At 39.2% G+C, this 13,292-nt stretch overlaps 2 protein-coding genes across 4 annotated transcripts; both read right to left on the reverse strand.

Moving 5' to 3' along the window:
* Positions 1–1,877: 1,877 nt before the first annotated feature.
* rbm39b (RNA binding motif protein 39b) lies at positions 1,878–9,561 on the reverse strand. 2 transcript variants are annotated; one of them, XM_031745543.2, is made up of 15 exons: positions 9,336–9,561; positions 8,753–8,810; positions 7,137–7,186; positions 6,841–7,032; positions 6,589–6,642; positions 5,873–5,990; positions 5,635–5,787; positions 5,165–5,302; positions 5,013–5,078; positions 4,729–4,933; positions 3,712–3,798; positions 3,532–3,628; positions 2,845–2,950; positions 2,653–2,731; positions 1,878–2,495 (listed from the first exon to the last, which is right to left on the reverse strand). In XM_031745543.2, exons 2-15 carry the CDS (start codon positions 8,801–8,803, stop codon positions 2,395–2,397), a joined length of 1,497 nt encoding a protein of 498 aa, XP_031601403.1. In that variant the 5' UTR covers positions 8,804–8,810; positions 9,336–9,561; the 3' UTR covers positions 1,878–2,394. The 2 variants fall into 2 exon arrangements, with proteins under 2 accessions (XP_031601403.1, XP_039460365.1); XM_039604431.1 differs by having other exon boundaries at positions 9,476–9,543.
* Positions 9,562–10,714: 1,153 nt separating this feature from the next.
* Positions 10,715–12,753, reverse strand: rh50 (Rh50-like protein). 2 transcript variants are annotated; one of them, XM_039604932.1, is made up of 2 exons: positions 12,615–12,753; positions 10,715–12,517 (listed from the first exon to the last, which is right to left on the reverse strand). In XM_039604932.1, exon 2 carries the CDS (start codon positions 12,477–12,479, stop codon positions 11,244–11,246), a length of 1,236 nt encoding a protein of 411 aa, XP_039460866.1. In that variant the 5' UTR covers positions 12,480–12,517; positions 12,615–12,753; the 3' UTR covers positions 10,715–11,243. The 2 variants fall into 2 exon arrangements, with proteins under 2 accessions (XP_039460866.1, XP_039460865.1); XM_039604931.1 differs by having other exon boundaries at positions 10,715–12,747.
* Positions 12,754–13,292: the final 539 nt, after the last annotated feature.

The following is a 13,292-nucleotide window of genomic DNA, read 5'->3' on the forward strand; positions in this document are numbered from 1 at the left end:
GGTGTGTCATATATGGCTGGGGAACACATAAATTTCAGTCCTAAATGTTTGCGGGTAAGTTTATTTTATTTTTTTTACTCCTGGGACCAGGTCTGGGTAATTGGCTTTTTCTGTAATTTTGTGCACTCTGTTAAATAATTAAACTTATTTACACTACAAGAAAGAGTGCCTTTAAGGCAATATTTTGTGATCCATCGCACTTACGATTTGACTGGCCATATGTGGCCCACAGAGTAACATGTTATGGACAAGATGTATCAAAGTCCAAAACATATTGTTTACCTGTTTTGCTAGGTCCAAAGTTTTCATTTTGGGATTCTGCTCGCGTAGCTTTACATAATTTAGAGTTCAGAATTACTATTGTATATTTCACTGGAGCCCTTTACTACTAAGCCGGATTTTGTCTTATCCAGGTAACACTGACGTTAACACTGAGTTTAACGTACTGGGATGTGTTCTTACCGGGTTACCGCGCAATGGTAACAGAGTCATGGCTTTAACTCGAAGGCTCTTGGTAACAGGTATGAAATCACCGCCTACTGACCAATCAAGGCTCCGGAAAATAGCGTCACCACTTCTGGAAGGGCATCTACAGGGAGAGTAGGAGGGACTAAAGTTTTACAGTTACGTCAAAAGTCTTTGCGTTTCCTTGATAATCAGTCATAAGTACTGATTCGTAGACGCAACTATGTTATTTTATTCGTTTGTTTCTTTTATCGGCAAACAAATACTGTTTACTTGCTGACAAATGTGTACATAGGCTAACCTTTACTCTGGAACACTTGAACAGTACAGACTCTCCGGTTTAAAAAAATAAATAAAACTGGAACTGTCGGGAGTAGGTTGTGTTCAAAGGTTCGGTTTAAAATCAGCTGAATCCGCATTTTCACAGATTATTATATGTGCCTTGCTAAAAACCACTGAATGAAGCACAAACATGCGGGAACTGTCACGGGAATGTGCGTGTATTCGTTTGTTAATTTTGAAAATGTATACAATTTTTTTTATGGTTGATTCTCTTTACGTTAATGGAATTGTAGGTTTTAGAACACACCAATAATACCTGTTAAATCAAATTAATTTTACTTTAATCTTCAGAGAAGTGGTCTGAAGGGCGTCTACTTTATTAGGTTGTGAGACAGTAGGATTTCATGTTTAAATGGATCCATTTTAAAGTTTCAGAGCTCTAATGTGCTTTAACTTGAAACTGCTGTGTGATGAATCACCAGATTAATAATTTTCTGCAATTCAGTGGTTTTATTTATTTAGTGCCAATTCATGACAACATTCACCTCAAGGAACTTTATAATTAAAAAAGACCCTACACTTATGTGGAGAAAACCCAAACAATCAAACAACCCCCTTTGAGAAGGAACTTGGCCACAGTGGGAAGAAATAAACCTCCCTTTTAACAGGAAGAAACCCCAGGGCAGCTACCTGTCATTGTTGGAGGGGGTGAAGGAAGACAGGACAGTTTGTCTTATTTGCAACAGTGTAGCATTTTTCCTTTCTTTATAGATTTTTAATCAGCATTTTACCATTATCTGATAATGTCTCTCGGAGTAGGTGGCAGTCATATGGATCGGTTTCTGTGGAAGAATCATCATATGACCTGTGAAACACTCCTTTTAGATTCAATACTGCTAATATCACACACTGGTTATCAACTTGCTGAATTAACCCAACTTCACGTGACCGTTTTTCTGATTGCCCATCCAAGGGGGAATTCCCTAGGTATGTTGAACTTTCGTTTAGGTGGTAGAGTGGATTGTCTAATAAGGTTCTACCACTTGGAGGACAAAGATGTATCCCCAATCCATGTGTGGGTGTTTGGCAAACGTAAATAGCAGGGAATAAGTAAAAACATTGGTCCAATACTGTAATTAGGACTTTAATCACAACCTGGCATTGAAAACTCCCCAAAATGGTAACAAAAACAAAATGAACCATCAAATTTGCCAAGTTTATTGGGAGCCTTCATACAAAAATGAAATTATGGCTGTATAAAGTTACAAAGGATTATTGTCGATGTACTTTTGGCATTTAAGGCCTATCATCCCAACACATTTTTTTTTTCCTAACTCTGCACTTTTATTTGAAATCTAAAAGTTCTGATTTTAAACAAGCAGATATGACAATAATATTTAAAAACATGTAGACCAATAGATATCTGCAGATTACTTCTCAGTGGTAGTTTACAACACAAGCCCACAAAAAAATTTGAAAAGCAACTAAACAAAAAAAAGAAAAGAAAAAAAATTCCCCCAAAATGGTGAACGTGAACTTGAGGCCACTTTTATTACACACAGCCAACTAATTTCAATGCAAATGTTTCAATGACATTTTCATGAATGCAAACAAATGTATTTACAGACTTCAGAAGCTTGTCTCTGACTATCGGCGTGACGGCATTAGAAGCTGCTTTGCTGTTACTGAATCAGGGAAAAGGTTGTGGTAGGTTGGTAAAGGAACATAGGCAGCTGTTATCATTTTACCTGTGAAGGGAAGAAAGAAAAATGTTAATGTTACAACGTACAGTTTGATCGAGAATCTTTAAAAAAAATAATTTTTTTAAACTTCCTCAAATTAGAACTAAGAAATTTACAGCTTAAAAACTAGTTAATAGCTGCCAGCTTCAGCAGTGCTGCATACCTGCAAACCAGCGTCCATGAAGTGCATTTACAGTCGCCATGGCTGCTGGTATCGAGGGACACTTCACATACACGTTACCCTATGTGAGCAAGAGAGATATCAACTTTACTGCTTGTGCATTTTAAGAAAAATGTTGCAAAACAAGCTCAGTGATGTTAAAACTCATTTATCTCGTTTTAATCTTTGACCTACTTGAGGAGAGTTCTTGTCGACATAAATGTGAACGATTCCACCGTGTTTGTTGCATTCCTCAATCACATCATCTTGAATTTCAGCAGCCCAGCTGGGATCATTTTCCCTGCAAAAATAACCAGCAATATTAGAAATCCAGTAAAATGTTCCGCTTGACTCAAAGTTTGAATTTGAACTTTTAAGTAGAGTTTCATAATTTTAAAACCAGCTGAATGCACATCTGTTGTACTTTCAGATGGGGACAAAATTCAGAATTAGCCTGACAAATAATCCTGTTGGATTTTCCCCCGTTACTTTTCTGTTAAGTCATTTCAAAAGACATTTCTTCACTGACAGGAGGAACTGAGACCACACAGACATGTCAGCTCACACACTGCAGAGCTTCAGCGTGTGACCAGTTTATTCTTTTGTTGTTGGCTTGGTTTCGGTTCAGCACTTGCCTTGTGTATATTTTCTATGTCTCAAACTTTTGAACAGAAGGTTTGCAAATAAAAAAATAAAATAAAATAAAAAAATGGTTGCAACACAAATGAATTACATTGACTGTATTAAATGAGGCATTTAGATTCTTCTTTGATAGTGAAAACTTGAAAAAAGCCATCTGACAATATGCTTTGCTCTCAGTCCAAGTATGCAAGAGCTTAAGACAAACTTGAAGTGAACTTATTTAAAGGATAATGTCCTTACGCTTGTGGGTTGAACAGGTTGGACAGCTGAAGGCAGTGTGTGGCCAGTGGCTGAGATGGGAGGTTCAAAGCTTGGCTTGGAGCTGGAGTTGGAACAGCTGGAAGAAAAAGAAAAGTTGTCACTAAACCTCTGGCAAGAAAACATATCAAATACTAAATATCTTTCATCATCTAGGCTCACCTGCTGGAGCACCAATGCCCCCAAAGGGTATGGAGCCAGTCATCTGTAGAGCCTGCTGAGCAGCAGGAGGGATCTTCAGACCAGTCCCTGTTGAGAGAAAAATTGTTTTGCATAGGGTTAATTTTAGACACTTAAAGACAGCAGAAGCATGACAGGTAGTGTGGCCAGAGAAACAATCGCTTTCATTCACATGGTCATTTCCCTCTACCAAAGACATGTAGTTGGTGGGGGAAAAACAAAAAAACAAAAACAGGTTTCACAGCCATGTGATGACTCAAGTTGTGTCCTGTCTTTCCAGACTTAAAGCTTGATTTACACATCTGTAGGAAATCTACGTCCTAACTGATATTGTAACTGCAAACTCCTTTTATGCCTGCACCATGCCATTCAAGTCATCGTGGTATGGCAGACCCAACAGGTAGTTACATTTCTTCGGAGGGGCATGTCAGGTTACATAGAAGGTTGCAGTGAAAATTGGTTCCAGTTATGGTGCGAGTTACGGCACACCATAACTCACGTGTTAAACAAAAAAATAAATTGGACTTCTCAGTGTGAAAGTTTCTGGAAAGTAAACACTGTGGAATCATGGCAGGACATTCAAATATATTTAATAATGTTTAAATAAATGTAGTTTTACAGTAGTTTAACAATGAGGTAGTAGAGAAAAAAGGCAAAGAACTAATAAGATGAGGAGGCTGAAGCTCCCACCTAAAATGGTCTACTAGTGCCCCCTGCTTTCTGTCCTTATGGTAATACAGTGATAGGATCAATGTTATTTTTGAGTATTACATTTCTTAAAATTGTGTTTGAAAAACCAAAATTAGGTCACTGTAAAGTACAAATACTTAACCGCTCATTCTGGCTCATTGCAGTATAATAAATGACCCCAACACTGTCACATATTACATGTATGCCTGCGGTTTGAGTCATTACTTTGCTAATAAGCTGTTCCTTCCTCTTTTATTACGACCAGGAATTTTCCAGGAATGGATATGCCTGCCAAGTGCCATTACAAACCTTCTGCTAGTCGAGCCATCAGCTGTAGACGCCCAGTAGTGCCTAGGTCAATACCAGTCCTCTCTAGTTCGTCATTATCCAGGAACGAGCTGGCTGTTGAAGAGTCTGAGCGCTCTGTAACATGCCCCACCTTCATTGGCCGTCCGGCTAGCTCAAAGCCGTTCAGCTGCTCCAATGCCTTTTTTGCACATTCCGCATCTGCAAACTTCAGAAAGTTAAAAGGTTACAAAGTGAACCCAGCAGCAAACAAAAAGCTACCAAAGACATACAACGGCTTTGTTTACCGATATGAAGCCATATCCTTTGGATCGGCCAGTCTCGCTGTCCATCATAAGCTGGATTCCTTCAATCTATGAAGAAGAAACATATGCAGATGATTATACTACGTTCACTTACATACATTAAAACAAATCAATCTTTGCAGAGTTCTCCTGACCTTTCCAAAGGGCTCAAAAATCCCTCGAAGCATTTCTTCAGTAATGTTGAAGTGCAGTGAGCCCACATACAGGCGCATCGGACCCGAACTGCCCTTCTGCAGATTATTGGCAGCAGCTGCTGCTCTATTTTTCTCTGCCTGTAATAAGAAATAGAGATGACATGATTAATTCAGGAATTTTAGTGTAATTACATTAAGTAATGTCAAAATGATAATGGACCTTAATGCAGAATCAGCATTTGCTTTAATGCAATCTGAATTACTTAAGTTCTGTTAATATTTTAAGTTCTGTTCCACTTCCTGGTGTTTTTTTAAATTGATAAAAATTATGTGTTTGTTGTTTTTTTTTTAAGTTCTTGGTATGGAGTTCGCAACACGGCAGCTGACTATTAATATGTCTGATCAAAGTGAGCAGAACTAATCCACTTGTTCTATATTCATTCAAGTCCACTAAACGAAACGACACTGACCTGAGATGCCTGGACGATGATGGGCACTCCTAAAAGCCTCTGCCCAGTCAATCCAATTGCCAGAGGTACAGAGGAGGACTCCACAAACTCTATGTATGCAATCCCCTTCGATCTCCTGGAGTTTCTGTCAGAGATTATTCTCACATCTCTAACCTATAGAAAGAGAACAGTCACATTTTCAGAGCCAATTCCTGGATGACATTCATTTGGAATTTACACAAACTGAAAGTCAACTAACTTTTCCAACAGCTGAGAAGAAATCCTCCAGGTCCCGAGCTCTGATTCTTGCAGCAAGCTGCATACAGAAAACAGTGCGGGCATCTCTCTCCTCTGGTGTTAGATTGTCAATTGGTGCCCTTAGGAGGAAAAAGACAAAAAACAAATGTGCATGTTAATCACAAACCAATAACAAAATGCTTAAAAACATTTTAAAACTTTAAAGCTGTGATAGTATAGAAACCTAAAACTAAAACCATAAGCTGAAGATTTGTTTTCTTTGTTCTGGCAGCCCTCGAGATGACAGATTGTAAAGATAACCACTTCTGGCCACTAATATTGCTGCTGCTGATGTGGGAAACTGAGGCTGAACTGGGAGGATTTTTTTTTTTTTTTTTTTAAACTCAAACACTCAGGGACAGGTAAGGTTTAACTTGAGAGGTATGGTAGCTTTGCTTGACAGGTCTGTCAAGGTAGGCAACTGAAGAGCCAGCAGACAATACTTGTACTAACGTAAGTCACTGAAGAGGACCTCATAAGAGTGTTCTTTTTGGTGTGTTTTTTAATGTTGCATTTGCAGCACTGTGCTACCTGCTCCTTTGCTTGTATGCCCTACATGTCTTTCTAGCCGAGTGTAACAGTATTTTGAATTTTCAAATGTTTGCTGAGTCAAGGCCTACGAAAAATCAGAAGATGTGTGCATACATAAAAACCACTCACATGACTGTTTTATCTTACCTAATGGGGCTCTTTTCTTTTTTGAAGGGGCTCCGACTTCTGGAACGTTTGCGACTAAAAAAAGAAATAAGAATTATTATTTTACATGGGGGGGGGATCATGTTCTTTTTACATAAACAGGCAGCCAACTTAAAATTACACAATATAAATTAAATACAACAACATTAAAAAGACCTAAAAATCATACGATTTAAGTACCCAATAAAGTTAATGTAATATTTTTCTGACTAGCGAGTGTAAAAGGTCACATACATCGGACTCCTGCGTGCTCTGTACCGCCCAGCTCGATCTTTGCTTCGGGAGCGGCTGCGATGGCGCTCTCTGCTGCGGCTTCTTTTTCTTTCCCGGCTCTTGCTCCTCTTCTTACTCTTCTTTCTGTCTTTGCTTTTGCTTCTGCTCCTCTTCTTCTTGGAGCCTGGGCTCCGGCTCCGACTCCTCCTTTTCCTGTAAAGTGTTACAACAGTTCTGTTGTTGTACACACACTTTAAAGCAGACCTTTGTCTGATTTAAGCACCATTTAGGTAACATGATGGATAACCAAAACTTACTTCTTGCTCTGGTCATCGTGTCCATTTGCATGAGAGGACTTGTTCTCATCCTAAGCAAGGTCGATAGAAGAACATCATGAGGACGTAGATGAAACATTTCATGTCGTCAAGGTAAAGGGGATGGGGTGGGACAAGAGAAAATGCAGAATATATTCAATTAATAAAAATACAAACTTCCTACAGTCATGTCTGGACAGTGTCCTTCCACCACCCCAATAGCTTCCCATCCCATCCCACTCCATTCTTTGTTTTTTCCCCCCTCTCTTTTACTAAGCTGCTCAATAGTTAATGCAACAAAGCAAAGATAAGGGAGAGTTTCCAACATATTAGCTCAGTTCAGGAAGCTGACAATAGTCAGGTCATCTCCACCAATACCGTTCTAATAGGTCGTACCAATGCCACTATTTGTGCCTAAACATGTGACCACGCATGGCCCATGGCCACTAAAAGAGATCCTGTGTGGTTGGTGTCAGTCCAGAGATCTTCACCCATTTTCGTTCTTGGACTGTAAGAGCTCGATGCCACCTCTGTCACACATCTTGCCCTGAAGCAAACAGGGATTCACACTTCTTAGTAATATTGACGCCCAAGCAAATAAATAAATAAAGATTAATTCATCCACGTGTTACACTACCATCATCTTTAGTTTACAGTAATACTTACAACCTTTTGACTTAAGGAATTATTAACTACTGAAAGTAAATCATTTTATCATACAATAAAAGGCAGATGTAGCTATTTTACAGTTATTCTAGAAATATATCAATATCTGTGGTGTTCTGTAGCATGCAAAAATCAAGATGCTGATTCACATTACAGTTGGCTAAGGCAAAGAGGCAGTATTCATATTTACCAGCGAGAGAAAAATAACTTTCACCGATAATTCTACTGTGGAACTATGAAAAATGCAATCGCTGGATTTTCAAGAATTTTGCTGCATTATAACTTCAGTAATTAAGCCACTCACAGATTGACACAGACACAAGTACATACAAATACAACTGCGTGAGGAAATTATACTTTAGCACAACTTTATATACTGATTCTTGCTAAAGACTAGACTTGTTAATGCTATATAACAGAAAAATAATGTTGAAATCACACACACACACTGAGGAGATTTTTAACAATATACAACAATTTTCCCATTTAAAAAGCTCTTATTGAAAAAACCCTGCACATTCATTAACAGCGACAACATACAGATTGTAAATCTGAATACTGCCTCCTTTGCTGGACAAGTAAAGATGGGCTTATCAACCATTGGCATTCACCTTGTAGCAACCGAATAGGGATTGGATGTTCTGGGTTGAATCTCTTTTAGTCCTAAAGTGAACCACAGTACATCAGTATATGCGCAATAACTACCTTCCTTTTTTTCACAGTTCACAGTGGAATCAAAGATGAATTCATGGGAGTAGAGGTGAGATATCATTAGGGAAGTCTATAAAGAGAGATAGATGTGGATTTATTTATAATTCTGTATTGCGTCTTAAATACTCATTCACACCACACAACATTCAAGTTAACTTTGTCACAGTAGCAAATATAAAAGGTCTAAAAATAAAAAGGACTAACAGCAACACAGGCCTCACTTCTCCAACTTTTAAACCCACCTTTCTGTATGGAGCCTCCAGCATGGCCTCAACGTCAAAGTCATCAGCCATATTGATCCTGCAATAAGAAAAAGGAAGAAAAACAAGTCAGTGATCCGTTTGTGCACGAGAAACCGTAATACCCAGGGTAAACGCTACAAATACACACGGCGTGGTAACGATGAGTCCTAGATTTTCTTATTATTATCACCTACTCAACATACAACCGTTACATGATCGATTGATACTGACAATATAAGAAAAACATATTTAATTGTACTCGAAGAACAAAGCATGCTTTCTAAAATCGTAACGTTGCGCACGCTTCTACCCCGAAACTTAGCTAATGCTAACTAGCCACCACGACCGGGCTTTCAAAGGCCCGCACTGAATTTACCCTCACCACTTTGATAATATGAATAATAGCAGGCTTGTAGATATTCAAACTTATAATCAACCAACCACCATTTTGACGTATTTTACACGATTCCAGATAATATTTATGGTGGAAAACAAAAAGAAACGCTTAGGTTCTAATAAGGCTAAAAAGCTAACGGCGCTTCCGCGGCAGCGAGCGAGCTTCATTAGCAAACATTGACGTTACCGTGTGAAATTGAAGGAAATGTTGTGCCAAAGTGAAAATATCACGGAAAACGTTCTGGTGTAGAGAATCCTCTTCGACGCCTCTCTCTTTGTAGATTACACAAAGCCAAGATGAAGTCACAATTTCGGAAGTTATATAACCTCGTTTAAGGAAGTCCCGGTTGCAGGTCGTGGCCTGGTACCTCGCCGCTCTCCTTCCTTCTTCTTCGTGTTCTTCCTCTGCTATGGGCATTTACGGCAGCGGCGACGTTTGGTGCTGCGCTGCTGCCACCTACTGGAACCGAGAGGCCCTTTAACCGCTTCTTTGTGAATTCTGAGCAGCATTGTATTATTCAGTGCAGTCAATAATTTATAGAAATGTGATTAGTTATGTATTATATGCAGATATCTATTTAGAGAGTTAAACATTGAAGGCCTAGATGTCAGAAAAGTTATGTATTAATTATCCCAAGACGTTTGGTGAGTTTAGAAAGACATTTACCCTGTCACTATCTCAGGTTTAGTCTAAGTCAGTAGGATTAAAACAAAACACTGTCAACTTTGTAAATTACCGACTTTAAAATCTTCTTCTTCATAATATGGTTAAGCTCACATCTTCATATCATCCCACTCCTTTTAAAATCTATTCATTTTAGGCTACTATATTTATTATCTTGTATGTTTTTAGGCAGGTTAAGATTTTAAGCTTGTGATAGAAGTTAGTGCCTGCAGGAAGTTAAACTTACAGTACTGACAGGATGACTTCTTATAACCTTCTGACCACTGATCCTCACTTTAGCAGGTAAAACACTACCTAGGACACCAACACAGCACACAGTTTGACAGCTCTGTGTTGCCATCTAGTGAAAACTGAGCAAATCCAAACTTCTTTGACATCCAAATGTTTCCTGTTACAGATCAATAAGTTATCAATATTTCAAAGTCTATTTTCTAGATAATGATTGCTAAAATATTTTAAAATATCAATACTGGACTACTTACTTTCAGCCCTGTTTGAATAGTATTGTATATATAATATTTTATACCAATTCTGTTTCTTATTGTTAATGTGTTTACTCTAAACTGGACATGTCAAAAGTCTGGCCCGGTGGCCAATCACGGTCCTCGGTCAGCTCTTATACAGCCCCTCGCTCCTTTGTTAAAATGTATTCTTTATGGCCTGTCACCACAAACAGAATTAATAAAGTGTCATTTTAATTTTTACCTAATTGTGGCAGCACCATGCAGTGCAGCCAATGAATGTATAAAGTTTTATACACTCAGACAATACACACAATAGTGAGTCTCTTTTAAATTTAACCCGAGATACTGAAATTCAGCAGCTTCACTGAAGTTTTAGTTATTCCAGACAGCTTGATCTTCTTATTTTCTCTCCATATGTGAATGAAAAGTAGATTTATTTTGTCAAGGCTTAAACACACATGATCACAGTAATGAGAACTCTTCTGTTGTTGAAAAAAAAGCACAATATTTTTGTTTCAAAAAGGCAAGAAGAAATGTTGGCCCCCGGGTGAGTTTCTGTTAATAAATATAGACACCGCTGCTCTAAACTGTTTATCTTGTTTCCCCCGTAGACCATTAATTAGTAATATTACAAAGGTTGGTAGAAAAAAACAACAATGTCTAATTTGCTCTTTAACACATAGTTTCTCAAATGTTTACACGCATGGAAACGAATAACATCATTACCATCAATATAAGGCTGTGCTGGACTGTATCATCACTGTGATCACTAGTGAAATATCATTTACAATGTAATTAATATAAAAAAAGAATAAAAAATTACTATAACATAGATTTCCATCATTGCAATAATTTCCTTTACTCTCAAACAATAACATAGGCTCATTTATATATATTTCCTGCATCATGCCAGTTAAATGCACTGACAGTCCTTGGCTGCTGAGCATCACACAGTAGAGTCTTCTACACTATTTGTGTTGCTGTGTTTAAGTCTGACTGGTGAATCATAGTCCGGAGGAACTTCAAAAAATGGCTCGTCATCAAAACAGAAATCGTCAGACGGAGATGCAAAATATGGCAGCCTCACGACAAAGCCGGTGAGTATGCCTCCCAGCGCTGACAGTCCTATGGTGGAGAATATAGCTGCAACCTGGAAGAGAGCCTGTTTTTGGGCAGTCCTCCCTAAACCTGCCTTTAAACCAGGAATCACCATCCGTAGCTCTTGCAGCTTGGGGTCCCCTTCCACTGGTGCTCTGTGGGCAAAGATCTCATAGAAACTGGGGCCGTAAACCTCCTCACTAGCTGTCAGTATGGCACATATCCCTGCAGTGCAGGATATAAGTCCGGTTAGTCCATGCAAGTTGTGAATGCCACACTGATCTTGGATCCTGAAGCGTCGAGCCAAGATGGGGCTCAAATACTTGTAGCCCAGCATGCATGCAATACACCCTATTACACCCAGAGCGTATGCAGCTGCAGGCGATATCATCATATCAACAGATGCCCCGACTGTCACACCTCCAGCCAGGGTCACGTTCTGAATATCAGCCATGGTAAGCTTGCCATTTTTATTCAGCATAGCAGAGAGTGCAAAGGCTGTAAGTGTAGAGGCACTTAGTCCAATGAAAGTGTGGAGGATAGCCCTGTGCTGATCGTCTCCTTTCAGGACTAAAGCTGAGTTAAAGGAGGGCCAGAACACCCAGAGGAACAAGGTCCCCATTAGACACAGGATGTCAGAATGGTAACTTGTGTTCTCCTTTGCGTGGCCTTCATTTAGACTAGGCCTGTACAGCACAAAAGTGACACCCAAGCCAAAATAGCAGGCAAAGAGATGGATGAGAATGGAGCCTCCTGCATCATTGATCTTCAGATACGTAAGCACAACCCATTCTGTGACGGCAAACACCGGAACCTCCAGCAGAGCCATGACCAGTATCTGCAAAGGACTGGTCTTCCCCAGCACTGCCCCATACGATATCAGCACCACAGCACAGGCAAACTCTGCATTTATGAGATTGATCACTCCGAGGTGGATCTTACCATCATGGCTGAACTGGAAGTAGCCCTGCACCAGAATGGCCCACTGGATGGCAAAAGTAGCTGTAAGGAAGTTGAAAACCATCCCCCCAAAACCATAGAATCGGAAAAATGCCAGCAGGCACCCAAAACCCACGAATATCATGAAGTGTATGTCTGTAAAGAAAGGGTAGTCCCTGTACACTGCATTGTGCATAGGGTTGGTCTGATTAGTCTGAAATTTGGCATCAGCCTCTTCATCATACGTAACAAATGCTGCATACAAGGCAACAATAATCACCTCTGTGATGAACACAAACACAGGTAACCGCACTCGAAGACTGGTCGATTGTTTCTTCATGCTGACAGCTCTTTAGAGCGAGTGACAGTCATTTCTTTTGCACCCTGGTTTAACTCTGTTTAGATAAGGAAGGTCAAAGGCACTGGTAAACCCACTGAAACACATCGATATTCTCCTCCCCGGGAAATGCCACTATGTGGACTTTGTTCACTTTATTAAGACATGCAAAGTCAGCATTCTCTTTTCTTCTGTGTGTTGAAAACCCTGTTTTTCCACAGCTTTCGTGCACACTGTAACAGACGAAAAAAAAAATCTATTTGAAAGTCCCATTTGTGAAAAAAAGTGAGTCTCGGAGTTACGGGCATAACATACAGAATGTTTAACTTCTAGTCACTCTCTGTAAATTAAATATTCTTTTAAGTAATTACATTTTCACGCCCTCCAGGATTAAAGGATAATTCTGCTTGCATGATCCAGCTGATGGACAACAGCTGCTGCACGGCCAAATTGTTCCAGATGTGACTTATTTTCTGCAATTTTTTGTTCCAGGAGTCTGAGTACATCCACATAAATTTATAGAAATACATTAAATCTTGCCTTTGATATGTGCCCTCCTCATTATTAATTAAAAGGACCGAAAATAAACATTTTCAAACAATGAAAACTAAACTGAAAATG

This window comes from Oreochromis aureus, linkage group 20, assembly GCF_013358895.1.
Source record: "Oreochromis aureus strain Israel breed Guangdong linkage group 20, ZZ_aureus, whole genome shotgun sequence".
Lineage (NCBI taxonomy): Eukaryota > Metazoa > Chordata > Actinopteri > Cichliformes > Cichlidae > Oreochromis > Oreochromis aureus.

What these genes read in the sequence shown, in the direction of transcription:
- rbm39b (XM_031745543.2), bottom strand. Translation starts at nt 8,803, where the DNA reads ATGGCTGATGACTTTGACGTTGAGGCCATGCTGGAGGCTCCATACAGA. An exon ending in AAGGATATGGCTTCATATCG is followed by an intron (nt 4,934 to 5,012) that starts GTAAACAAAGCC and finishes AACTTTCTGAAG; the next exon opens with TTTGCAGATGCGGAATGTGC. An exon ending in AACCTGTTCAACCCACAAGC is followed by an intron (nt 2,951 to 3,531) that starts GTAAGGACATTA and finishes TTATTTTTGCAG; the next exon opens with GGAAAATGATCCCAGCTGGG.
- rh50 (XM_039604931.1), bottom strand. Translation starts at nt 12,674, where the DNA reads ATGAAGAAACAATCGACCAGTCTTCGAGTGCGGTTACCTGTGTTTGTG.